The sequence below is a fragment of the Pararge aegeria genome, chromosome 7, assembly GCF_905163445.1.
Source record: "Pararge aegeria chromosome 7, ilParAegt1.1, whole genome shotgun sequence".
In the NCBI taxonomy this organism is placed as follows: Eukaryota; Metazoa; Arthropoda; class Insecta; order Lepidoptera; family Nymphalidae; genus Pararge; species Pararge aegeria.
Genome location: NC_053186.1, coordinates 6,267,703 through 6,293,795, shown reverse-complemented (window position 1 = coordinate 6,293,795; position 26,093 = coordinate 6,267,703). Strand labels below are relative to the sequence as shown.

Below are 26,093 nucleotides of genomic sequence, written 5' to 3'. Positions count from 1 at the left end.
AAAAGTCATATTGTACGTGTATATATCAATAAATGAATTTAAAACTTACTGTTGGGCCTGAGCCGTAGAGCGGCAGCCACGCTAGCAGGGCGCTGGCGGTCGTCGGCTCGCGCCAACGCCAACGCCGCTCGTCTTGCCGCGCCCAACCGCTGGCACAGGATAGCGTGCAGGCGCAGGAACAGGTACCACGAGTCAGTGCACACAAATCGCGCTTCCTGTCAGGGATTAAACACTCATGATTATTGGTTAAATCTATACTTATATAATAAATACGAAAGTTTCTGTTCGTATGTTTGTAATTTTTTTTTTATTTTTACTATTTTGTACACCACATTCAGTTTAAGTATATAAATATAACAGTAAAGAAAAAAATAGAGTACGCAAGTCTGCCTACCGCTTAGTAGCGATCTCAGTTAGGCAACCTTATCATGAGGAAAAAAAAATGTGCTTCTTTCTTTAAGAAAAATTATGGATTTAGGTGAAATTCAGCACAGAGATAGATTCCACACTGAAACGGACGGTTTAACCCGAAAGATCACACGGATAACCCTTCTAGGGCGATTTTCAAAAGCCATCTTTGCATCAGCTAAAGCGACCTTGGCAAAATTTTGAGAAGAGATAGCTCGCATCCCAGAGACATAATATATAGGATATTTTTTGGCACGGTTGTTAAACAGTTCACGCGATATAAATTACCCGAAAATAAAACGCATTCTAATGCAAATATAAATAAATAAACAACGTCAACTCACATTGGGCGAATGATCTCGGTAGTCATCTTCAAGGTCGTGTTCGCTCTTCACCTCCACCTTCATGCTGAGCGAGTCTTCATTGCTACTGCTGCGCTTTATGGAGTTTGCGCTGTCTGTTGAACGAAAGCAATAAACTATGTTTAAATCTCTCTCATATCACGCAATGTGCGTTTGAACGTACATTAATTATGCCTTAAATGTACGTGTAACAGAATTACGAAGTGCATATTTCATAAAAATATTAAACAAAAAGAAGCTTATTTATTCTTAACTAATTAAAAACATAAATGTTTACATATAAACCCCTTCTATTATTTCATTTAAATGTAGTATAGTCTGAGGGATTATATCAGGATAAATATTAAACTAGATAAGTAAATGATTTTTTCCTCATCTCTTTTTTAAACACAAAATTGTTTCCTATTTATAAAAAACTAACAAGTAATTTTTAGGTTGATGATACCCAAAGTGTTCAGTATCGTCCTGTAATACCATTATTTCCGACTTTTCTGGTGAAAGAATTATTGGGTTTACTATCAAACAAATCTATCCTATACATGTCATTTATATTATATTCCGAGACATCAGAAGGAAGGCAGCATGCTTGTATCAACACTGACATTCTGTTGTATGCACATCGCATTGGTTTCATCACAAGTCTCTCTAGCACAAAGTACAAACAGAATATTGTTGTGGAAGCTAACATACCTTTACTGTCAGTGTTGTTGTTGTTCTTAGGTTTGTTCTCCTTATCGTTTTTGTTGTGACGAATGCTCTTGTCCGATGCGTTGTCAGATTCAGATGACTGCAACGGCAAAAAAAAAAAACTGTTAAAAAGCTAATGATAATAACATATTTCGGTAGCACCCCTTTTAATCCTTATATAAATGAAACATGGGTTACTAAAATGGTAAATCATCGTAACACAGGACGAACCATTTTTGGCCACAAGGCATGTTAATTTTTCCCACGCTCGAATAAATATCGGATGGGCCTTAGATGGAGTTCTACAGGTCAGGGGTCATCAAAGCAAAGTGTACCTCTTGTTTTTCTTGTTTCACAGAGCTGCTCTTCTCCTCCGGTGTTTGGTCAGCACTTGGACTGCCTGGGCTAGTAGGCTCCTCTTTTTCTTCTGTAACAATGCACATACATTTTGAAACTTTTGTACTTTCAACAGTGTCTTATAGTCTTAATAATTATTAATACTAGAATACTCCATCAGCTTAATATCTCCATTACTAGCCTGTGTAAGCATGATAGCCATAATTTGTACAGGATTATTGTCTGTTGTTCTTAGTTAAGAGTATACTAGAGGTAGTAATCGTTTTAATGGTGCCGTAATCTATACTAATTATCAAGCTTGAAGAGTTTTGTAAAGTTGAGAGCGAAAATCAAGAATTATTGAACCGATTTTATTGAAGACGGCCGGTCCAATTTGGGAGAAATTCTTTTGTATGTTTGTGTGGATCTCTAGATGGTTTAGGTTTACAAATAAAACCAGAAAGTGAGCTGAGAGATTTCCCGGTTTTTTTTTCAGGGCCCTTTAACATCTGGCATTGAGTTATAAGAGAAATCTATTTACCTTCATCTCTCTCGTCGTCGGAGAGCGGTTGCCTGGGGTGCGCGAACAGGTCAGGGAGGAAGTGACGCAGCAACTGTTTAATTCTCCTCTTCTCGGCCTTTTGGATGCCGGTCTGGCGCCGAGCGTGATGTATCAACAGCTCGGCCGCGTCACGCACGATTTTGATCGCTGTAGATAAAAAAATGTTATGTGGTAAAGCTGAGATGGTCAACGCAGCGTAGGTTACGTATTAGCTATTTATGCAACTATTACGTATTGAAGTCATTTTAACATGCACTATTTTTTAAATAGAACAGCAACATAAAATCAAATTATTAAGAAAATATTAAAATAAAATTAGAGGTATGGTAAAAATGAATAATTTGCATGAAGCAAGTATTGATGCCAGTTGTAGTTTTTATCAATTTGCTGTCATCACAATGTAGATTTAGACTTTGTTCAAAATAAATCAATACAATAACAGTTTTGTAACTATTTGTATAGAAACAAAAAAAATATATGGGTAAAAACATTAGACCCACACAACTTCCATTATAATAATAAAACTAATACTGTTTTATTGCATAAGGTTGCAGATGAGCTTCTGACGATGGAAGGTATAGATATCGAAACCTTGCCTTTCCTTTCTTTATCTTACTTCCTTACTTACGAACATTCGTATTTCGATATACTGTGAATGCTCAATTGGATAATTAATTGGATTTCTATAGCCAAGTAGTTTCACAATGTCATAGTATAGGTACCTTCGTGCCGTGTGCGCAGCCCGTAGTCGGCCACGAGGTGCGGGCCGGGGCGGCGTGCCGCGTACGCACTCTCTACTTCGTTGAACAGGCACTTGGAGCGCAGCGCCTTGAGATCGTTCTGCTTGAAGTTGATGCCCTGGTGGTCCAGCGACTTTAGGTAGTACTTCTCGTTCTGCTCGCGCCACTGCTTGTTGAAGCCCTTTGGGAGAAAACAATGAATTAATAATCGAATGAATGAAGGAATAGATATACATCAACAATCAATGGACAATAGTAAATAATATAGAACTTCCACACGAAAGGTTCCCTACAAATGGAAATATCAAAATATTTGCGGTATCGTTACGAAAATACTTAAATGATTAAAATTATTAAGATATAAAAAACTAAACGAACTTGCATGGAGATCACTTTTGCGTTTTCTTTCTTTTTTTTTTTTTTTGTTTTATCGCCAAGTCAAATACTCATAAAAAACCCAACTCTCTACCTATATCAGTTTGTGAGAAAGCCCGCTGTCATTCGGTTGACGGGCAAAAAGAGTGATAACTAAAAATTTTGTTTTCCGGTACGCTAGCTATAGCAAGCAATACAATAGATAAAATTAGGTGGACTTAGCGCTACTAAATTTTCGATCTCGATCACTAATCTATGGAATGGATTCGATCAAATTCGATTCTATAGATTAGTGCTTTCAAACGGAATGTCAAGGTCTTCAACATTCTTATAATAATTAGTTATAAGACAGCTGAAGACCTTCAACCATAGCCTAAAAAGGATTAATTACCTTCTGGGCCTCCCTCCACTCCTCTTCCTTGGCCTTTAACCTCCGCAGCACCACGGGAACTGCCACCACTGGGTTCTTCTTTAGTCCAGCTATGATGTCCACCGCCTGACAAGCACAATTGAACATTTGAACATTTGAACATTTTGACGCTTTGTACAAACAATTGGCAAAACTATTTACAAGGATAGTTTGGAGAGTAGTACTAGGACACCCCCCTTAAGTTACTAATATTCGATTTAGAAGAATAATGTTAATTCAAATAACGTTAACTTAACCTACAAAAGTAACCAAAAAAAATTAATTGACAACCCTAACTTATTGTAATTACTTGAAATTTACACATGGAAATGTGTGCATATGATTAAGGGTGTTAATTATTAACTAGGGCCCCTTTACTTTTTGTTGTTGCTTTAGTAATCTGTGTAACCCCTCCCTTTTGACCTTACACGTTGTCACTGCGTAACTTTTTTATAACCCGTTTAGTTATTTCTCTAAGAGTATTGATATAGTAATTTGTAGTTTTCCTTTATTATGAATACTTTAATACCCCATCGGCTACCCTACCCCCTCACCAACTAGTCTGGATATATTTATTTGGCTGTTATTGCAAAAGTCTATATAGACGTGCTACCCATTACTCGTATTTTTTCTATGGAGATTGACGAATAAAACGTGTGCCAAGTCTATTCTATATAGTCTGTACTCTCTCATAGGAGGGGGAGGCCTGTGCCTAGAATTAGGATATTAAGCTGACCATAAAAATAATCTGTTAAACTGTGTACCTATTTTACTGTACAACCACACTAGCACCATTATGCCACTAAAATATTATATATAAACTACTATGCACAATAACTGCGAAAAATACAAGCTTAGACTTTTCCCTTTCAAAGGCACAAGTAAATAGGCATCTTCCAAACAAGCGCGCTGCAAAATAGTCGACATTATCAATTACCACTGGATTTTGTTAAATTGTTGGCCTTTTTTCTTTTACCAAAGAGTAACTTTTTATTTCTTTTATACAGAATACATACCGGACTTTATCCATTTAGAAATTTAAAATTCAATGAGCTCATGATTCGAACCCAGGACTTCTCACTTAAAAGCCGTAGCGCCCACCACTATAAATGTTATTACCCAATAGGATAAAGCCATGCTTGCGAAGGATACATGTCTTTCTACTGTACTATAATTCTAAATTTATTCTACAACTACAGCATGCACAACTGTAGTTTTTTCTGTGTTTTAGGCTTGTGCTGTGTTTGTGTACCTAAGATGCAACTATATGTATATCAGAGTTGTATTTTTTTTTACTTTGAGTAGAATATCAGTGTATTCTTTCAGAGTGTCAAAATATTTTAGTGCAGCATTCTAGGTTTACAGTAGCGCAGTCTGGTGTATAGTATCAGATCATTCTACAGTGATATTTTATTAATCATGTTGGTGTATGGCACAGCGCCTTCTATTGCTGCAGTGGCCTCCTTCAGGTGCTTCAGTGTTGTTGTGTGTATGTGTATTTCTTGTGCCACTATGTTTTAGTATTCAGTGTGTTCTTGCTAGATATGCCCATGTGTACAGTCGCAGCGCTCTGTTTCAGTATAGTGTGGTCATTATAGTTCTGTTATGGCGGTGAATTGTACCACAACGAAGGTGTGTGCAATTGTGTAATGTTGTGCGCATGCGTAGAGCGCGTGGTGCCGTACCACCTTGTCGCCGTAGATGCGCCGCAGAGCCCTCTGGTGTATGGTAGGCGAGTGGCCTCCAAGGCACTCGTCGAGACGATACTTCGCCACGTCCTCTGCGGTCATTCGCGACAGCTTCTTCTGAACGCCTTCCAAGACGCGGATGGTCGCCGCGTTAGTTTCAATGACGACGTCCAGCTGGAAAATTTGGATTCGTTAGATTCTGCCATAAATTAAAAAAATTATATAAATATTGAAAACAAAATAAATATTATAAAGAGGAAAGATTTCTTTGTAGCTGCAAGTACTCGACCGATTTTAACCATTCTTTTACTAAAAGAAAGCTAAGTTATCAAATAGCATATGTTTCTTCTTGCCAACTTAGTACTACGGATGTAATTTATTTAAAAAATAATTAGAGATCTTCAAGAAAAGCATTAATGTAACCCTTGGGTACATGTTATATGGACTCACCAGCACTGTCAACAAGTGTAATAAAAAGTTATTGATCTGCAAAATTTTTAGATTATGTATTAAAAAATCCCAGAATCTTCATTGCACAGGACAGGACGTTCGTGGGAGTCTATAACCTTAAAATAAAGAATATTTGTATTGTACTAACCTCAAATCGTTCGTCTTCACAGCGGTAGATGTACTCTTCATATTGAGTCTTCCGTGACGTCACGAAAGTTGAGTCTTCGCTCCAAGTTGGTATAGATACCCATGTGTCGTTTAGCACCTGTTTTAAACAAATTGAACACTTCTTTATTTAACCTTTCCTGATTCAGTAATTCCTTACTACTTTGTAACTTAGGTGGTTATTTTTATAATATGCAGTTGTGGTATCATCATCATCATTTCAATCCATAACCGGGCCAATACAAGGTACCGATCGCCTCTCAGAATGAGAACGATTTAAGCTGTTTTAGGGATCAATCTCGGTCCCATCGAAAGAGAAGCCGAAGTCCATCGCTTTTTTTTAATACCTGTATGTATGGAATGATATGGAGTTGTTGGAAACTAACACTAGTTATTAGACTTATATATACAATATTTATAAATAAGATATGACACCTATATTCGAGACATCAGAAGGAAGGCAGCATGCTTGTATCAACACAGACATTCTGTTGTATGCACATCGCATGGGTTTCATCACATGTCTCATATATGCATAGTTATTGTAATTAAACATAATATGTACTGACCGCGCAATCTAACTTGGCAGAACTAGCACACTACATAAATAAAATAGTAAAAAAAGCAAGAAAGTCTTTAGAAACAAAGTTCATGCCGGCCAAGTAAGACCGTGATATTAGTAGATTTGACGGTGTATTACACCGTTCCTTACCTCTTTGCACAGCGGCGTGCGACCAGAGCAACGGCGGGCGGCCGCATCCCGGGGCAAGGCGCAATAAGACGTACCCAACCGTTTGCACGTTGTCAAATCTGTGCAGAACATTAAAAAAAACTGTTGTATTTTTATAATAAGACAGTTTTGTACGTCATAATTTTTACACCGTCGTGAGATATTATGGGCTATTATACTTCATTTGCATTCTTTACGATTGATTTTTTGAGTTCAAAGGAGAACATTTTCTATTCGTTGGAATATTTTTTAGTTCTCCTGCATCTGCATTTGAATAAATTAATTAATAGATGACAATTTAATATATTATACGATAAATATAAACTATAAGTAACTAACCCTTTGATTTAATACAATAATCATCTTAATATAACCATTCTTGTGTCCTTTCTTGGAGTACTGTACATAGGATACTTTTATCTCGGAAAAACTAAGGGTTGCTTCCGAAGTTCAAAAAACCGAATATACTTTTATTGTATGAAATCTGCATGGATGATAACTTACCTATATCCATAGCGGTGTCACCAGTCGGGCGGTCATACCGCAACTGAGCAGCCATAGGCGGAAGCGGTTCGTATCGCGCCTCTCCGGTACCGGTGCTGACAGTTGCCGTGCCGGTGCCTAGCCGGGAACGCTCCGTGCTCAGCACCGGAGCAGCGCCGACGGAGCCACCGAAACTGTTGTAACCTGTACAAGTTTAACGCTCAGTTACAACTAAGGCGAACCGTCGCGTCGCGTAAGTATTTTGTGTATGATATTGTTCAAACTGACGCAAATAGCGGGACACCATCTCGCGGGTTCAACTCTTTTTAACGAATGCATACTACTCGTCTCGAATCTTGCGACTCTTCTTTTGCTACTTCTATCAACTGCTGTTTGTAGCTGTATACATCCTGACCACTGAATGTAGCTGTATACATTATGATTTCTGAATGTAGTGTTATACATCACTGTCTGCACAGCTAAATGTATTTATTTTAAAATTTGTACCACCGGCAGTCTATTCTCCTCTTCTTTTTTTTCCTAATTCAAACGTTACCTAGCAGACATCGCTATTAAGCGATAAGGCAGCCTTTTGTATTCTACTTCTTTCTATGAGTCTGTTTTTATTATATTTTGTATATGTTAATGTTGTGGTATACAAATAAAGAGTTTCATCATAATTATCTTTTTATGTATTTATTTTGAACACGGGCGTGAGAGTAAATCTCGAATAATAATAAATGTAGCTGTATGCGTCGTGACCACCAAATGTAGCTACACCTTATGCCCACTTTTTATACATTATACTGCTGAATGTAGTCTTATACAACAAGACCGCTAAAGTTAGCTGTAAAGACCATGATCACTGGATGAAGCCATATACATCATGACCGCTGATGACATGATCTGTATACATCATGACCGATAAATGTCATATATTATGACCTCTGTATATAGCCATATACATTATAATAACTGAATGCAGACGAATACATACATATTCCTGTTTCAAAGTCCTACTTTAGACAGAGTCTGCATGTTTCCTACAGCTTTCAGTGAATCCAATTTTTGCAAGCCTACCTGGATGAGTGCTGGTAGGTGTGTGCGGTGGTGACACAGGGCCTACAAAGTCCTGCAGCCATTTCTGGAGCTCTGGATGCCGGCAGAGGAACGGAGACGTCACACAGAGGAGTTCAGATGAGGATATTATCTCATTGGTGAATAGCATCAGGCATCTGTTGAACAGGTGTGGAGTTAGAAAGATAAGGACTCCTGTAGTAATTGTTGCGACGATTGTAGTCTTTTCATCACTGGTTTGGAATATTATTGGAATAATTTACAGTATACACATATAATGTATGTTTCAGGCCAACCAAGTATGGAGACAGGCCCAGGAAAAGAAAGACAGAAATATATACATAGATTGTTATCACTGCAACTGCAGGGTAAAGTTGTATTCAGAATGTAGTATAAAATATACATAACTTAATTATCTCAAATTAAAATAGTCAATAAAAAAAACTAGACTCAGCTATTGTATTTAATATTACAAAAAAAATGTTAAATCATAAACTTAAATACCCAAAATGTATTTATAATTTTCAGCTATAAATCACGATTGTCCACAATTAATTTCAGCATTAGACGCACGCACTGCAATACATTTTAATTGTTTAATATTAAAAATTTATAAATTTAGTGTGGGTCTTTCGAAAAGAAATATTTCTAGCAATTAAAGTATATTGGTTGAAATAATGACGATGAAGTATTTACCTCAGAAAGTTGTCGTAGACATGTTGCGGACGGAGCTCTTTTCGCGCCCTGTCGAAGAATTTGTAGTCGTGCGCGGTGGCTAGTTTGGCCGCATCGGCGTATGATACGTCGCGGAGGGACGACGGCGGTGGCACCGGCGCAGGAGACGGTACCACCGCTGAGCGGGGTTTCTTCGCCGGGGGGGCTCCGGAGGCTGCTGGAATTATTCTTGTTAATGGAGCTCAACATGTGCTTATTGTTTGTTTCTTTGTGACTCATAGTCATACATATTCGAAAATTTAATGACAAACACATTGTAACTATCAAAATATATATTATTATTATAGCTAAGCTTTTTAATAGTTTTAAGTTACGTGGGATGGTGATGAAAATGAATCTCCAGCTTAGTGTGTTAATAATAATCATATTTATTTATTAGCCAAATTGTGGGTGGGTTGTGAGCTTCTTAGATCTATAGACTAGGTTGCGGTAGAACCCTCGTAAATGCGATAAATATTTGAGACATCAGAAGGAAGGCAGCATGCTTGTATCAACACTGACATTCTGTTGTATGCACAACGCATGGGTTTCATCACATGTCTCAATATTGTTTATAGGCCGATGATTTAATTGGATTGTTCCAATACACATAAATACACGAAATCTGTACATATCTACTTCATAGCGCGGTTTAATTGTGTATGGAAAAGTTGCGGTTACCCTATATGTTAGTTATTTTCAAAAATATATTTTTTTTGCTTCTTTGTCTAACTACGTATCACGAGGTCCCGGGATTGATTTTTTTAAGTCGTTTCAACAATTTGTATTGAGATATTGACGACCGCGTAGAGGTAGCACTGTGGTCTTAAGAGTCAACTCGGCCGACCAACAGCACAATGAATGCATGCAGTGCGGAGATGTGCGCTTCCCTACGCGCGACAATTGCGGTATGCCAAATCGGCACTTGTAGGTACAGGACAGCTGGATACTAAATTATTACCGTAGTAAAACTTGATTCACTGCAATTATGCTGATTACACTTATATTAATAAAACTCACCAATCTGTGTAGAAGATCCGAAACTGGGCGATCTTTTGAGGTGATGATGCTGCGGCGGTTGTACACTAGTGCTAGTGTGCTTCGGCACTTGCTGTTGACAATGAGAAACGTTACCAACTGGTGGAAGACTTCGGCCGTGGCTAGTAACCACCCCGTTGACAGAGACGTGCCGCCAAGTGTACTCTAAGTATAAAACGTATAGTATACTGATATGAATGATATATATATACATATACTATACGTTTTATATATATATTTATATATATATATTGCTTCCAGCAGTTTCCAGAGACGGTGGGGTCTAACCGGGTACGGTGTCTTCATTCTAGAGCCTTGGAACATCAGCATCCATCGGTTCTTCGACCCAAGTATATAGGGCGATTAAAAATTTAAAAAATACATTTTTTTTGTGTGTATATTTCTTTCGATTTATCTCATAAATGGGTCCCACCACTCATCAATTATAAAAGAACTTTCACAGGTAGTTAGAAAATTACATGGGATGACAGGAGGCAACAAAAAAAGGCTATTTTTTATTTTGGTACTCTCAATGGGTATACAAAATGAAATCACGTACCTGTACGTGATGATGGATTGAGTGCGTCGCCGGAGTGGAGTGCGCCGTATGGGAGATCAGCGGCACGTGTGGGGGAGATGCGCTCGGGAACCGCTCCGTCTCGCTCTCTCTCTCCGTGCGGGGCTGTACGGACACAAGAACCTCGTTAGGAATACAGTTCTTTACGCCTTTCATTTAAATCCCCAGACAAATTACTTGATTTTTGTTAATTGTAATTTTCGAGTTGTTTCCCGATATTTCAATTATTTTGCGTGTGGACTATATTCAATGTCTCTTTAGAATAAAGATCATACTATTTATAAATCTCATAAATAGCCCAATCTTATTAATTTTTACCCAACCGCGGCAGTTGTAAACATAAGTCAATAAACCTCTTATATTCTCTTGTTATATTGCATTTTTGGTATTACTCTTTAGCAATAATAATAGTAAATACCAAAAGGTGTATATAAAAAATTATGTTTGCAATGATGGAAAACAAGTTGGTTTCACATCCCACATTTCAGCCGGTCCAAGTCAAGGTCTCTGGAAAAGGGTTAGAAATCCAGTACTATTTATAAATAAGATTACACACTAATACACACACAATTTATAAATAAGATTATACACTTATTTCCAGCGGCTCCCAGCGACTAATTTGATGTCTTTCGACATCGTTTCACTCCTCATAAAAAAATCAGCGTCAGCCTATTAAGAGTCCTGATGAACACTGGCTTTTCTCAGTGGAGATATAGAGCTTTTGATTTAAGCTATGAAGACTAACAAATTAACTGTCCATGAAACCTAGTTTGTTAATTAAAGATAATTAACTAATCTTACCTGTGGCGGCGGAGACCTGGTGTGCGGCATGTGGGTTGGCTTGGTCACCGCCTTGGCGTCTGGCAGGAATTGGCCAAACTCCGCCAACAGATCGTCTTGGTTCTCAAACAGTTTAGCCACCTGGCGGTAATAAAATGGGATTTTAATAAAACTAGCAGTACGTATTAAAACTTGCACGTGGAGGATTGCATACCAAAGTGTAATATGAATTGCCTACATTACATTAACATTATTTTAGATTGAGCAAAAAACTGTTACAAAATGCATTTTTTGTATGGGGACCCCCTTTAGATGATATGACCTGAAGCTGGTTGAATGGATGAGTTACCTGCGAGTAGACCTCTTGTTCGGTCTGCTGTTTAGCTTGTGGTTCCTTGACATCGCGATGTCCGCGTTGGTACGCGTGTAGGATCTCCAGAAATCTCTTGTATTTGTCCGGCTGGCGTGAGAAGCGAGACTGTTTGAAAACAAAACGTTTCATTAGATATTATGCCTTATTTCTTATACAATCGCATTGTTTTCGTGTTTGATTGCGATAATGTTACAGAGTGATAGATTTTTAAATAGGAGTTACCTTTATCTTGTTGACATATTCGATAGCGTGGTTGAACTCAACGGGCTGTCCCGCAGCCGCTGTGTGACCGCCGCCTGTACTTGGTATGCTTCCTGGTGACAACATAATATTATCCTTTAGTTTTGTCATCATCCTTAGAACATTAATGTCCTGCTGGGCACAGGCCTCCTGCCTTAAATTCCAAGGTTTCCCTCCCTCTATGTGATCTAACCCGTAAACGTAGTTAGACAATAATTCTATAGTTTATGTATCTTCCATTTTACCTATATAAATCATAAATTTTTGGACGATACGCAAGTCTGCTTTAACTGGTTCTATCTACTACGAAAAAAAATAAAAAAATATATGTATAATATTTATTAATAATAAACAGGCAATAAATAAAATATTCGTTGGTACCAAAACTACGTAAGTTCTAACTTTTCGCTCGGTTACCGTAGGTCTTTTCACAATTAATTTATTTACGATAAAGCCGTTTTTATGTTCAATTTTACATTATTACTTCTTATCATCGACCGCTGAGACAATTGCAATAGCAGACTTGGGCACCTGAATTTTCTTAAATCTGTTAGTCCTACGATATACGATAAGTATCTTTATACAGCGCAGTTACCGACTGTAATTTCCACATTTTCTCACAGGCCCAATTTTTCCACAATCGCTTATCAACAAAATTATGGGCGGGAAAAGGTGCCGGTATTTTCGGTCGGTATTCCGATCGGAACTTACCTGGTGGATGGTGTATGGCAGCTGCTTCGATTTGTTGGTGCGCCTGTGATATGTGATGCAGCGTATTAGCCGGTGCCGCGTTCACAGAGAGGTTGTGAACGATCGCCGTACTGACGGACCTGCCAGTTGTAAAGGCTATTTGTAAATTTCTTAATGAAGGCAGGTAGATATCCATGCTGGATGTATATAAGTCAGAACTCAAATAGAGCAGCCGTTAAGTTTTTATCACTGGCATATCAATCGGTAATTAATGTCATCATAATGAATAACTATTGTATTAATAAATAATTTCACCGTCGGTCTCGATAAATGGTGTCAGCAGCGTCATACGCAAGTTAGGCATGCATGGCGCATGCGCAAGTTATCCTATTATATTACTTAATAATAGGATGACTTAAAGGGAAACCATTACGACGAGAGTTCAGATTGGTGTTTTACTCCGTTACGAGGGCATGAACAAAAACCCAAAGAAATTGGTATGATATACTATTTTGATATAAATCTGAAAGTAGTAAACTCACGGAGGCACCGGCAACAAGTGCACCATTTGAGACTGCTGGGGGGGATGATGGACACCCATCATGACGCCACCGCCACCCACGCCGCCTACGCCTGAACCCATGCTGCTCACAACGCCTACGCCTGCGCAACCGGCGCCCGTTGGTGATGGCATGGATACTGACACCTGTGTACATAAATATTCTTATTTTATCTGGTGTTATGAGTGAGTATTTTACTATATTTTATCGTTTCTCTCTTGTATTTTTAATATATTCGTATGTATATATATGTATTGAATTTATTATTTATGGTTGTATAATATGTACTATATTATTATAACAATTAAAATAAGCAGTATACGCGTACACTTATAGTTACTAGCGACTCGGTCCGGCTTTACACGGTTCCAATGTAGATACTTATTGTAGGGCAGCTTGGAGTGATTAATAATATAATGATTATGATTAGTCTATACTGTGCAATGCAGGCGCACAAAACTACGTTTGTTGCGACATCACATAACTATTCTTCGGTTTTCTCTCATATAATATGCATACAACTAACTATGAATTAAAATTCCTCGTAATCACTATCCATAGCTGAAAACTGCATTAAAATACGTGGCGTAGTTTTAAAGATCTAAGCGTACTAAAGGCGGGAGCCATTTTGTTTATAAGATGTAAAGATAAAGAACTTTTCTCACCTGCCCGTTACTCTGCACCTCAATCTTATACCCTGGTGGCAGGAATGTGTTGAATCCGACGATCAACTCCGGGTGCCCCTTGAACAGGTTCGATACCCGGGTGATGACACCCGGTGTGTCGATCCTGTAACCGACACTGTTGTTCAATGAGGGGCTATGCGTTGGCGTCTGCTGCTTGCGATGTTCACATGACATCAGTTAAAAATACAGCCATTGTTGTTTTTCATTTGTCTCAAACGGTAATTAATATCATCATTTAGAAATAGGAGCCTTTAATCGTAATTAACATTCACAAGTCTCGTTTAATTAAGGGATAATTCAAAAACTATAACAGTCAGTGTTGCAACTAAATCTAAAGAATGGTATGAAATGCTCTAACTTCATAACTTATTATTATTAGACTAAGAAAGATGGTGATAGAAAAAAAAAACCGGCTAAGTTTGTTGTTGGCTCTTAGACCAGGGCGCGTAGGGTAGAGCCCTCCTAGCTTTATTTTCAAGTTAACAAGTGCATTTATCACCATCATCCCACAATAATGGTTACATATATTACGTATGAACGCTACATCAGGTCCTATGATAGGGTCTACCTGAATAAAAAAATTTTGAATTTAAATTTTAATCAATAAATTCCGATTCGGAATCTACAGTGATTACCAACCTACCTATTATTGTGATTACAGGCAAACTGGTCTTTATGGGCAAAATAATGCAGCAGTGAACTGTTACAGACTATTAATTACTTATTTTTTTTTTATACCTAACACTAGAAAGGGCTGACAAGATCGTTTACATAATAAGACATGTTCCGATAAAAATGATACGATAAGACCTTCATTGAGGAATATTTTTGTAACGGACAAAGTGGACAAATAGTATGAAACTTGTGTGAAACTCACGTCTGACTCTTGAACTCCTTCATGATGTCCAGGAAGTCGTTGTAGACTTGTGGCATCGTGTTGAACTTGTATTTGACCTGGTCGAGATACGATAAAGCATCTTCCACCTTCAGTCGCTGGAATTGGCCGGCTGGAGGTGCGGCCAGGGGTGCTGCTAGCCCTGGGGACTGGCGCCCCGACATGGGTAGTGTTGGCTGGCTTACAATCTGTAACAATTTGACTTTGAAAATATCTCTTTACTTCTCTTTAGTGATAATTTAACTTCCTGCCAGCCAGACAGAGCAGCCCAAATTTTGTAGTGGCAACTTCTTCAGGCACTTTGAGCACTTTTTGGGTTAACAAAAAGCGTCACCGAACACTTCCCATGAGCTATAATCATCATGATATCAACTCACTACTGGCCTACTACAGGGCACGGGTTGCCTCCCACAAAGAGAAGGGGTTAAGGCTGTGGCACTTCATACATGCGCAAAAGCACTGCCTACCCTAAAATTAATTATATAACCGTATAGAAGGAGATTTTTTGCCGTTTTATGCAGTTTTCCTGCTGCATGCATACCCTAGTAAGAAACCCAGTGCACGTCACTGGGTTAAGGTTGTTGTCCACCCTACACAACTTTGAGAACATTATGAAGAACATCTCAGGCATGCAGGTTTTCCTTCACCTTTGAAGCAAGTTATATTTTAATTGCTTAAAACGCACATAAGCAATTAGCAAAGTCGAACTCGGCCCCCCGAAATTGAAGTCGAAGTCCTACCCACTGGGCTCTCACTGCTTTTGTATGAGCTATGTGTATAGTCAAAAGGACTATATTAGTATAGAAAGATATATACCTTAAGCCTCGGCGGCACGTTGGGCGGTTGTTTCGCCGAGTACGGCACCGGATTACTCTTCAAATAGTTGATGACGGCGGGCGTGCTGGCGCGGGCGGGGCCGCGACCGAATCCACCACCCATCATTGTTGTCGTTCCTAATACACAAAATGGTGAAGATTAGAGCTTGTATATCAACGATAAGGACATTGCAGGGTCGCCTTGCTTATCTGCATTCTAATGGTGGTAAAATGGTGGAAATTTTTGATTTTAAAGTTAAAAATATGTTTGGTTTGGACGTCGTCCCAACAAAGCCTAAGCCTTTGGGCTGAACTTCAATAACTCATATAAGGTTAATAAGAGGAACTATTCTAAAAGTAAGACATTCCTTTTTTATTTGTACAGATGTAGATGAATTATTGTTTTAATGCCTAAAAATACAAGCTGAGACATCAGAAGGAAGGCAGCATGCTTGTATCAACACTGACATTCTGTTGTATGCACATCGCATGGGTTTCATCACGTGTCTCATATGGCGCATATTTCTTGACATAAAACTCAATAACCTCCTAACCTAACAATTTTTGTCCTTTACAGTAATATTTAAGTCTTTTAATATACCAGAACATCTCAGTATATAACTGCATATAATACGACAGGTTCATTGTACACAAAAAATTAACCACAGATTGGTGCTGAAACGTAAAAAGACCACTAAGCGGGCGCATGTGATATTATAATACGAGGTATTGCCGATTTGACTGCACGATTAAACAAACTATTTTCGTACAACTGTTCTAACAAGGATAAGCCAGACTAAAATATGACTCAGTTATATGGTCCAGAGCACTTTATCAGTATTATTGAGATGGCACTGATATTATGAGGTGGCACTGGTTTATTTGTGGGTCGAATTAGTGTTACATATTTGTCCGCAAGACAATATCGGCACATTTGATATAGATGTTAATATTACTGCCATAATAATAACACGTGAGCGCGCTACCTTTTCACGACTGCAACACTTCTTATCACCAGGTTATATTGCAGCTCAACACCTTGTAAAGAAAGATAAAAAAAAGTATCCAAAAATCACTTATTGAGTGGAACAACTCCTTTAAGTGTTTTCTATGAAATAAACAAGTTAATAATTAGAAATATTTCTTAGATTATTGTACTTACCTAACATTTGTGGCTGTGATGACTGCTGGGCTAGTGTGTGCATGTTGCTAGACCCTTGCTGCTGGATCTACGACAAAAACAAAACAATTTGTGTCAAGAGTACGGATAGTCTGAGTTCAACGACTCAATGAACGTGGAGCCTTACCATTTTTTTATCGAGCGACCATTTTGTAAAAACGGTTCAATGTTCACACTTAATTTGCTATAAAAGCCCTCTGCTATGAGAGAGCACATCAGTGGGACGTTAAATCTCATGAAGTAGGTTCAAAAATGCTTAAAATAGTTGGGATAGGTTTTCTAGCGTATAGCGTAGGTGCTCAAGTAGATATTTCTTCAATTCTGTCAACGTTCGCAATTAAACTGAGTTATGGCCCCATTACTAGTGGAGTGATGCACTCACTAGAGGTCCCGGCACGCCCACCCCTTAAACAATACCAAAATATCGTGTAGTGTAATAAGGGTCGACCTACTGTATCTCTTTATACTGTCGTTATACGTACCGGTCCTTTGTTCCGATCTACAAGTCCTATAAATGGGACGTCTATGAAAATCAATAGATAGACATTTCGTTTCGGAGTGTAAAATTCATATATTGATTGCGGGGCGGCGCCGGTTGTTACACGCTTTTTTAATATTATAGATGCCCGTCCTTTGCTCCGGCCAGGGTTACATTTTTAATTTATTTATTGAGCAATGAAGCGAGGTCTCTGAGATAACTGACGATGGAATCGCAAGGAACTTAAGCTAAGCTTTCTCATCCAGCCGCTTCCAGCTACCTTTTGAAGGTCATCTCGACTGGAGATCGTCCCACATTGCTCCTACCGGTCCGCGGTCTCCACTCCACAACACATCTGCCCCAACGGCCATCGGTTCTACGACAGACATAAATCGCCCACTGTCACTTCAGCCTGGTTATTGTTTGGGCTATTGCGGTGACTTTAATTCTCCTACGTATTTCTCCATTACGAATTCTGTCCCACAAAGGGCAACGCTTAGTGACAAGAAATAAGTATTTAACATATTTTTAACTTATTTTCTAATTGTTTTATTAGAATCCTATTCCATAATATGCAATTAACGTAATCAATTGTTGTTTGTTCTACAGTGTTTTCATTGCAATTTACAGTGACCAATAAATACTTATTGTAATGAACATCCACGTAACATGTTTCGTGCAAAATAAACATATGCAATGTTTCTATGTATTTATTTTAACTTTGCTTATACATTCAAGTTTATTTAAAAAAAGTTCAGAAGGGAAACTATAATCATTGAATAGAGATTTCTCCTTCAATGATAGTGGTATAGGTCTAGGACAGATAATAAAGGTTGCACAGATATCAATGCACGCCCAACGTGAACTATGCATGAAATAATTTATCCGATGAAGCTTAGTTTGCTATAATCCGCGTACACAAAACAAACAAACACGCTAACTAATATACCAACGAGGCATTTTAAAAATTTATTTCAGTCAATATAAACAACATCATCATCATTTCAACCCATTACCGGTCCACTACAGAACAGCGGTCTCCTCCCACTATGAGAAGGGGTTAAGCACCTCGCTGGCCCACGCGGAATAGTGGAATCTACACACCTTTAGTACGAAAGAATTATTGAGAGCTGATCTGGTTTCCTCTCGATGTTTTCCTTCACCGTTGAAGCATGTGATATTTTATTTGCTTAAAACGCAAATAACTTAAAAAAGTTAGAGGTACGTGCTGGCATTCAATCTCCGCCCCCCAAAAGTGAAGTCCTACCCACTGAGCTATCACAGCTTCATAAATAAGATATTCTTTCTTAATCATAGTCGTTAACTTTAAAGTCACTTTCTATTCCATAGCATAAATATAATTGCTATTTGTTATCATTTCAAAAAGTCAACAACCTATAAACAACGAACAATGTAAATTAAGCCATTTTTATTTTTAAAAAAAATGTATTGACATTTTCGGCACGCCGCAAGCCATAGAGGCGGCGACGCTTCCAATGTCAAGTTGCTCTGTCCCCCTGTACGCAGCCATCACGCTTATAGAAGCGAGCGACGGGATGGGGGGAAGTGGGGTTCGATTCCCACAGATTATTCGTACATCCTTCCGGTATCGATATTATATAATTTTTTTCACATGACCGGTTGAGATAGCTGTCGCTTTGTTTTTTTGTTCTCCTAAAGGTTGAAATGATTAATTGCTATAACGAATGCATGGCGATAACAAAAAAATATATATTAAAGAATATCATCCTAAATAAAATAATGGAAAAATTCAATAGGTGAAAATTATACAAGAATTAAGGCCGACTGGCAAGTGGGCAGCGACCCTGCTTTCGGAGTCCAAGGCCCAAAGAAAATGTTTGTGTGATGAACATGAATGTTTTTCAGTGTCTGGGTATATCTGTATGTTATAAGTATTTATGTGTATTATTCATAAAAATACTCATCAGTCATCTTAGTACCCATAATACAAGCTACGCTTACTTTGGCGATGTGTGTATTGTCGTAGTATATTTATTAATTTCCATTATTATTTGCTACAGGCTACAGAAGAATTTGACAACCTACAAAAACAAACATCTAAAACCGTATGATTTTTGCTCTGCCTTAAGACCGGTAAAAAACTTTTGTATGCTCACTATGGTCGACCGAATTAAAATAGAGGAGGGGAACGACTAGTCGGTAGGGACAAGTTTGTGTGGACGATGGCAAACCAGTTCGCGTGAGTCAGCCTAGCGGACTTGCAATATGAAGGGCCCAAATTAAATGGCGATCCGTAGCAGCGACCGGTTGCACGCACATCGTAAGGATCCATCAGTTCAAAATTACCGTCCACACTTCATCAATCCATTAACGGCCCACTACAAGTCATGAGAATGGTTTAGGCCATAGTCCACCACGCTGGCCAAGCTATGACCCGACCAAGAAGTTACTTACGCAAACTTCATGTGCATATATACCGTTTACATCTGTAACTTGTGTAACTGATCAGTAACACTTCTATAAGTTACTGATGCAAACCATTTATGTAGCTTGCACCAGTAGCTTGTGCGAGTAACTCGGGCCAGTAGCCAGAGCCTGTGTTTGCACGACTTAAGCTAAGCGCGTGTTAGGAAATAGGGAATTGCAGCACTTTATCTAAGATAAACCCCATGGATTATATTAAATATATCAACAAATCATAGTTTGTATATTCATTGATAATGTATTGAAAATAGAATAATGGACTTTAGTAGACTGTCAAATAAAAGTATAGTATCTATGGCGGGAGACGCGAGTTTGACAAGATAGTAAGCGGGAAAGAAATGTTAGCACGGATTTAGATTAATGAATTGAGAAAAGAAGAAAAAATAAAGTATTGTTGATAGAACGTTACAAATTGTGAATAGGTGATTTATAATGGAAACGATAAACGTAACGAAATATTGTTGTGGCGGAACAAGAGTCGTATATACTGGTGATGGTGTTGAGATAAGTTGTTAAAAGTTGTTGGTACTATGGTTGTACCTGATGTTGCATCAGATAAGTATATCTCTTATATCCTTTGGGTTATTTAGGTATCATAAATGGAGCCCTAGCATTATTTAATACAGATAGCTTATGTGGCAAAGGTTGCTCTATAAAAACAATTTGTTCCAGTCCTGATGTTATGAGTGATAATAGTAGTTATGTTTGACCTGTCTTAAAATATGTCTTGTATCAAAGGGCCTAGCGTTATTACATAGGACAATGTTGTAATCGTGTTTATAAGTTGTTTTAATTGATTGAATAAAAGAGCAACGGTAGAGTTTCTTGCCAGTGGTCTTCTCTGCCTAAGACAGCATTCCGAACTGGTAGTAGAGTCATTTGAAGGTAAAAAGTAATATGAATTATAGAGAAGCTTAATATAGAGTATTAGAGTCAGTCCAGTTGTTTTATTTCACTCCTGGGGAAGTCAGGTTTATAGTGTACAGACCCACAACACTGCTCTAATACAGGTTGGTGGGCTTTAATTATGTCTTTTATAAAATGAATACTTTAATAGGAAGGAAGAATAATAGTCATGAGAATAAATGATTACTGCTAAGAAACTAGGTATTTAGCTTCAATAATACTGTTAATTAATGAAAGATTTAAGTGCCATCCTGAACATTGTGGGTATTGCAGTGAATATCTGAATACCATGTCTACGCGCACCACGATTTATTTTCGCATCACCAAAGACGGGGCCGAAATCAGTGAATACTGTACAACTACGAAGTGAATACTGGTACCACTATGAAAACCAGACGTTGGACGAACATTTAATAAATTATGTCAAATAGATTGAACATTTAAATATGGAATCAAAAAAGAAATTATACATACTTTACTACTTAATATTACATAAAAGAAATTTGAAGGAAATACATGCAACGTGTCTGAGTCCATCCTATAACGGCAGTAAGACCTCTAAAACGCTTTTTTTTACCTACGATGTAAAGATCTTCGTGCTTATAACATAACAGGAAGTTCTTTGATTATTATCGGATGAGTATTCAAAACTATTTGGTAATCTTCGCACCGCAATTGCGAATATTAATTAAAATCTAGTTTTATTTTAAGGAAAATATATGTAAAACTAACAGAGTAATAGAAGAGACACTGCTTTTCGCTTTTATCTAAAAAGAATCACTTCTACTCTATTTCGAGAAATAATCATTATTTCAAGTAACTTAATATATCCATTTGAAAATAAATATTTGACAACCCTAACGAATTGCAATGTATCGAAATAGCACGTGTATGTGCGTGTGTGAATTATTATTATATAGGACCTTATCCTTTTTTTTGTTGCCATAGTGATCCGTGACCCCATTTGACCTTAATTGTAAACACAGCTGATGTTATGGTTGTCAGCGGGTATTTCATAATGAAAACGTATGTAGGCACAGTTTTTATAATAACTAAGATTATTGCAACAGCAAAGTTACTCATTTTCAACTAGCTTTGTATATTGCACACTCGACTAATCTTACTTATTTTGTCTGAAGAAGAAAATCTTACAATTTAAAGTTTTATCAGTAGTCTATGCTTTAGACTTCTCAACTTGTGGGGCGTAGAGAGATCTTAAGGGTGGCATTAAGTGTTCGTATATTATAATTTAAGTTGCTTGTCATTGTTTTGGATTTTCAGCATTGGTGCAGATTTTATGATAACTATCAAAAAATTAACCAGATATCGACTAACTGTTTCATCAAATGCAGGCGCAAACATCGCATGTACATACATACACCAAACAAATAATAAATTTTATTTTCCTGTGAAAATGTCGTTAGATAATTTGTGTTTTTTACTAAAGCAATAAAATTTTTTTTTTTTTAAATCCGTCCGGCACTATGAAAATAAGGTTGATAAACCCTGCTTGTATAATATGCAAAAGAGACTCCTAAATTGCGGGCAAATCTTTAACTAAGGCCACAGGATGAGAGACGCAAGATAGGTAATAATACCACATTAAATCGAAATCAGTTCAACAATTTAGGTATGAAGAGGTATAATCCCTAAAAAAAATAATTTATTAGCTATAGCTATCTAGATACTCATATTAATTTACATTTACCGGATTTAATGTAATCCCCAACCAAGGACGTATTAGTGTGTACGGAAAAGCTTTTTTTACGCCGCGTGGCGCGCCTATAAATAGCTCGAAGTTGAATCACTGTTGGCACAGTGCAGCGTGGTGTCCATTATACATACATCCACCTGTAAATCTTTGTTGAGCACATCAAAGGTGTGGTTTTTTTAGTTACTGCCATACAGAACGTCGCAAATGTATTATATAAATTGTCCCTTTGTTGTGTTGTCAGTATCCGTTATAAATGAGTGAAATTGTCGTTGCCTATATTATAAAAAGTGTTCGGTGGTCCTTCTTTCACGCAGACATGGATTGAGGTTATGTTTTTTGTATTGAGATTTGAGATATTATGTTAATGAGCAAGAGAACTGCTAAAGTTACTTATTAAATCTATAATTTAAAGAAATGGGAACACTATTTTTTTGTGTTTTTTCTCAGGCCGGGATTGCCAGAGAGTTGCAGTGAACCTGCAGTTTCGAAATTTGTTATGTTTTTTGTATTGAGATTTGAGATATTATGTTAATGAGCAAGAGAACTGCTAAAGTTACTTATTAAATCTATAATTTAAAGAAATGGGAACACTATTTTTTTGTGTTTTTTCTCAGGCCGGGATTGCCAGAGAGTTGCAGTGAACCTGCAGTTTTGAATTTTTTTTATGCATTTTATATTTATAAAAATGGGAATACTATTTCAAACTGCTCTATAACCGGTTCTAATTTTATGTGGGATCGAACACGAGCGGTCAGTTAACCCTCTCAACCCAAGAAAGCCACAAATTTGCTGGTTATTACATTTCATTCCCTGATTCCGTTATCAAACACCCGGTTAGAGATTTTTTCATGAACGACACTTATTTTTTTTTAACATATACTCACCCTTACTAGTGCAAAAACCGAAACCATTGATAACAATATAAGACAAAACCACGGGCAAGAAAGTGTATCTGTCTATTTTGACACCAATAAGTCTCACAACCGCTGATAACTATTCGATAACCCGTTGTTGTTTACAGAACGTGATATCTCTATAATTGCAATTGTAATTATTTATCAATGTATTTACGTATAGGTAAGTACTTATTCTTGTTTACATATAGTATGTACTTATCGGAGCGGTGGACAGAACAGTTACATAGGGGCTGATGGAAAGAACTACATGTTTAAATTTGGCAAAACTTGTGAAAGATTAAAGCTACTTACTATGCCTTTCACAGGAATCAATTATCATTCTTCTTATCATGCAATATGCAATTTGACCTGACCTCGCATCGGTCGGTCAATTATTTCAGTGAGCGTTTGAATTGTTTATTTATTTTCACAAATCTTACAATATCACGACAAGGCTGGGTTTTTGGGCGACAACAATTACTTTCTAATAATAATAATGGATGGGACCGAGAAGATGGTCCACCATAACGGCTAGCATAGGCAGGAGAGAATAATCTCCCTGAAGAAAGAAGGAGAGAATAATCTCCCCGAGGAAAGAATAAAAAATTATCTTCTTCCACAGCTTTAGCAACTCTTTAGAGGACTGGGGCACAAGTGGAAATAATATGCAAATAGTATGTGTATTAATAAACGGGGGTAAAAATTCCATGTTCCCGTGCTTTAGCAGGTGGACATGTTAATCATATACCTTGTCAGGGGATATAATCCCTGCCTGCTAATGGCAAGTGAAAAACCATCTCCCAAAACCAGAGCAACACTTAGCAGGGCGTGCAAGGAACACGTCCTTCATCATAGTAACATTTTAAATCAATGTCATACATAGTGTAGATGCCACCCCATCAACGTGAGGTTTATTTATTTCAAATAGGCCTAATATAAGCACTACTAACGTCAAGTCTGCCTGTGTGTAGTGACTACCACCGGTTCCGAAGGCAGATTCTACCAAGAAGAAGCCGGCAAGAAACTCAGCATTTGCTCTTTTCCAATATCAACTATTTACATTTTAATTCATTTTTCTTTCTTATGAGAGATGAAAGCGGAGCTTCCAAGCAACCTTGTCATTAAGAAATTAATCAATTGTATAATAACCTTGCTGTAATAAATGTGTTTAACTTCTTTAAACTTATGTGTTGGTAGGTCCAAAATTACCTTAGGAATCATATAATAAAAGCGTATATACTCAATCCCGCAAATGACTTCTTCACCTTTCACAGACAATATGCAGATTGCACTAATTTATGACCATTTCTTGTAAGTCAACTGTTTATATCCAATTTTTGTTTATATTGACTAATATGTTGTCTTACAAATACTATATTGTTATAAATATATTGTGAGGCTACCGTAAGTATACGTAAGCCCCATATGCGTGGAATTAAACTGCCAACCACACCCTTCAGACTGGAACACAGCATTGCAACAATGCTGATTGGTGACAAAATTAGCATGGTGGTAAGTAGAACAAATACAATTAAGTTACCAATATAATCCTTTTTAGAATTCAATGGTGTCCATATGCATTAGTAACCAACTAAGTATGTATCTCCAAGAGCAAACATAGGACCAGTAAAGTAAGACCGTGAGATCCGTAAGTGTAACTTCATTGATTGTTGATACGTAAGGAGTATTACTTCCTTTGCATTATGACAGAGTGTCATTGCACTCACTTGAGCGCTGGCCAAAGGATGCATCATACGCCCGCGTTCAAACTCTGTATGCGTGAATTGGTGATTTTCCAATATATTATCTACACCATCCATACATAGTATTAATAATCCGAAAGGATGTTTTTTTGTTTCTTAATTTGGTTACAAGGCGCAGTGGGATCGCGGGGTTTTATCCACGGTAGGGTAATTTGGGAATTTGTATTTTCCGATTTTTTTTGGTCAGGTCTAGACAAAGACTAGTGGGTTAGTGCCCGCCAGGTTTTTAAACGTTCCGGTGCGATGCCACCGCACAGATCTTTATTAAATTATGCATAGAGATAACTTGTATAATGAAGACATTAATAAATACTTCTTATCTCGAGAAAACGGTTTCAGAGTTTAAAAAATAACACATTGCGGGCATCAGCTAGTTCTATAATAAAATTAAATATGTGGCTCCTTTTTTTCAATTTAGTTATTTATTTTTTATGGTATTAATGCAAATTTCTTGTTTTTTCTCACACACCCATTTCCGTGAACATAATAATTCGTTTTAAACATATTGAAAAAAGAATGTGGGAAAAATTAATTGTGAATGGAATTGCATGAAAATTCTTTTTCCAATCGACCTGTCATTCGAGTTTCAGCAGAATCATAGCAGATGTTTAAAGCCAAATTTTTTTTCCTTAAAGAACATTAATTTTAATGATCTTTGTTATTTATTTCTTGATTGTGGTTATTCTTGATGTAAAATATTTTTGTTAAGCGTTTCCTAGGTTTAGTGAAAACGGGCATAAACCAGCAAAGTACATTTTATTTATTTTATCCAGTCAGGCCTTTATAAGTCTTCTTTTCCAGACTTTTTATAGGGTATTTTTAAGACTGACTGCTTGCCTTATGTGAACCT

The 26,093-nt window shown here is 37.4% G+C and overlaps 1 protein-coding gene across 8 annotated transcripts in view; it reads right to left on the bottom strand.

Moving 5' to 3' along the window:
- Positions 1-26,093, bottom strand: part of LOC120624973 (paired amphipathic helix protein Sin3a) — a 43,586-nt gene that overhangs the window by 5,208 nt on the left and 12,285 nt on the right. For 3 of the 8 annotated variants that reach the window (XM_039891832.1, XM_039891826.1, XM_039891831.1), the window contains exons 3-26: positions 17,003-17,069; positions 15,842-15,978; positions 15,008-15,213; positions 14,110-14,245; positions 13,427-13,590; positions 12,906-13,024; positions 12,177-12,268; positions 11,931-12,059; positions 11,603-11,722; positions 10,784-10,906; positions 10,207-10,297; positions 9,169-9,364; positions 8,476-8,630; positions 7,417-7,599; positions 6,895-6,992; positions 6,166-6,282; positions 5,565-5,741; positions 3,862-3,966; positions 3,078-3,276; positions 2,335-2,502; positions 1,793-1,884; positions 1,461-1,557; positions 753-865; positions 50-215 (exon numbers count right to left, since the gene is read on the bottom strand). In XM_039891832.1, coding sequence (XP_039747766.1) covers positions 50-215; positions 753-865; positions 1,461-1,557; positions 1,793-1,884; positions 2,335-2,502; positions 3,078-3,276; positions 3,862-3,966; positions 5,565-5,741; positions 6,166-6,282; positions 6,895-6,992; positions 7,417-7,599; positions 8,476-8,630; positions 9,169-9,364; positions 10,207-10,297; positions 10,784-10,906; positions 11,603-11,722; positions 11,931-12,059; positions 12,177-12,268; positions 12,906-13,024; positions 13,427-13,590; positions 14,110-14,245; positions 15,008-15,213; positions 15,842-15,978; positions 17,003-17,069 — 3,250 coding nt within the window. The remainder of the gene's footprint in view (positions 1-49; positions 216-752; positions 866-1,460; positions 1,558-1,792; positions 1,885-2,334; positions 2,503-3,077; positions 3,277-3,861; positions 3,967-5,564; positions 5,742-6,165; positions 6,283-6,894; positions 6,993-7,416; positions 7,600-8,475; positions 8,631-9,168; positions 9,365-10,206; positions 10,298-10,783; positions 10,907-11,602; positions 11,723-11,930; positions 12,060-12,176; positions 12,269-12,905; positions 13,025-13,426; positions 13,591-14,109; positions 14,246-15,007; positions 15,214-15,841; positions 15,979-17,002; positions 17,070-26,093) is intronic. The other 5 variants (XM_039891828.1, XM_039891827.1, XM_039891830.1 and 2 more) reach the window with 5 other exon arrangements.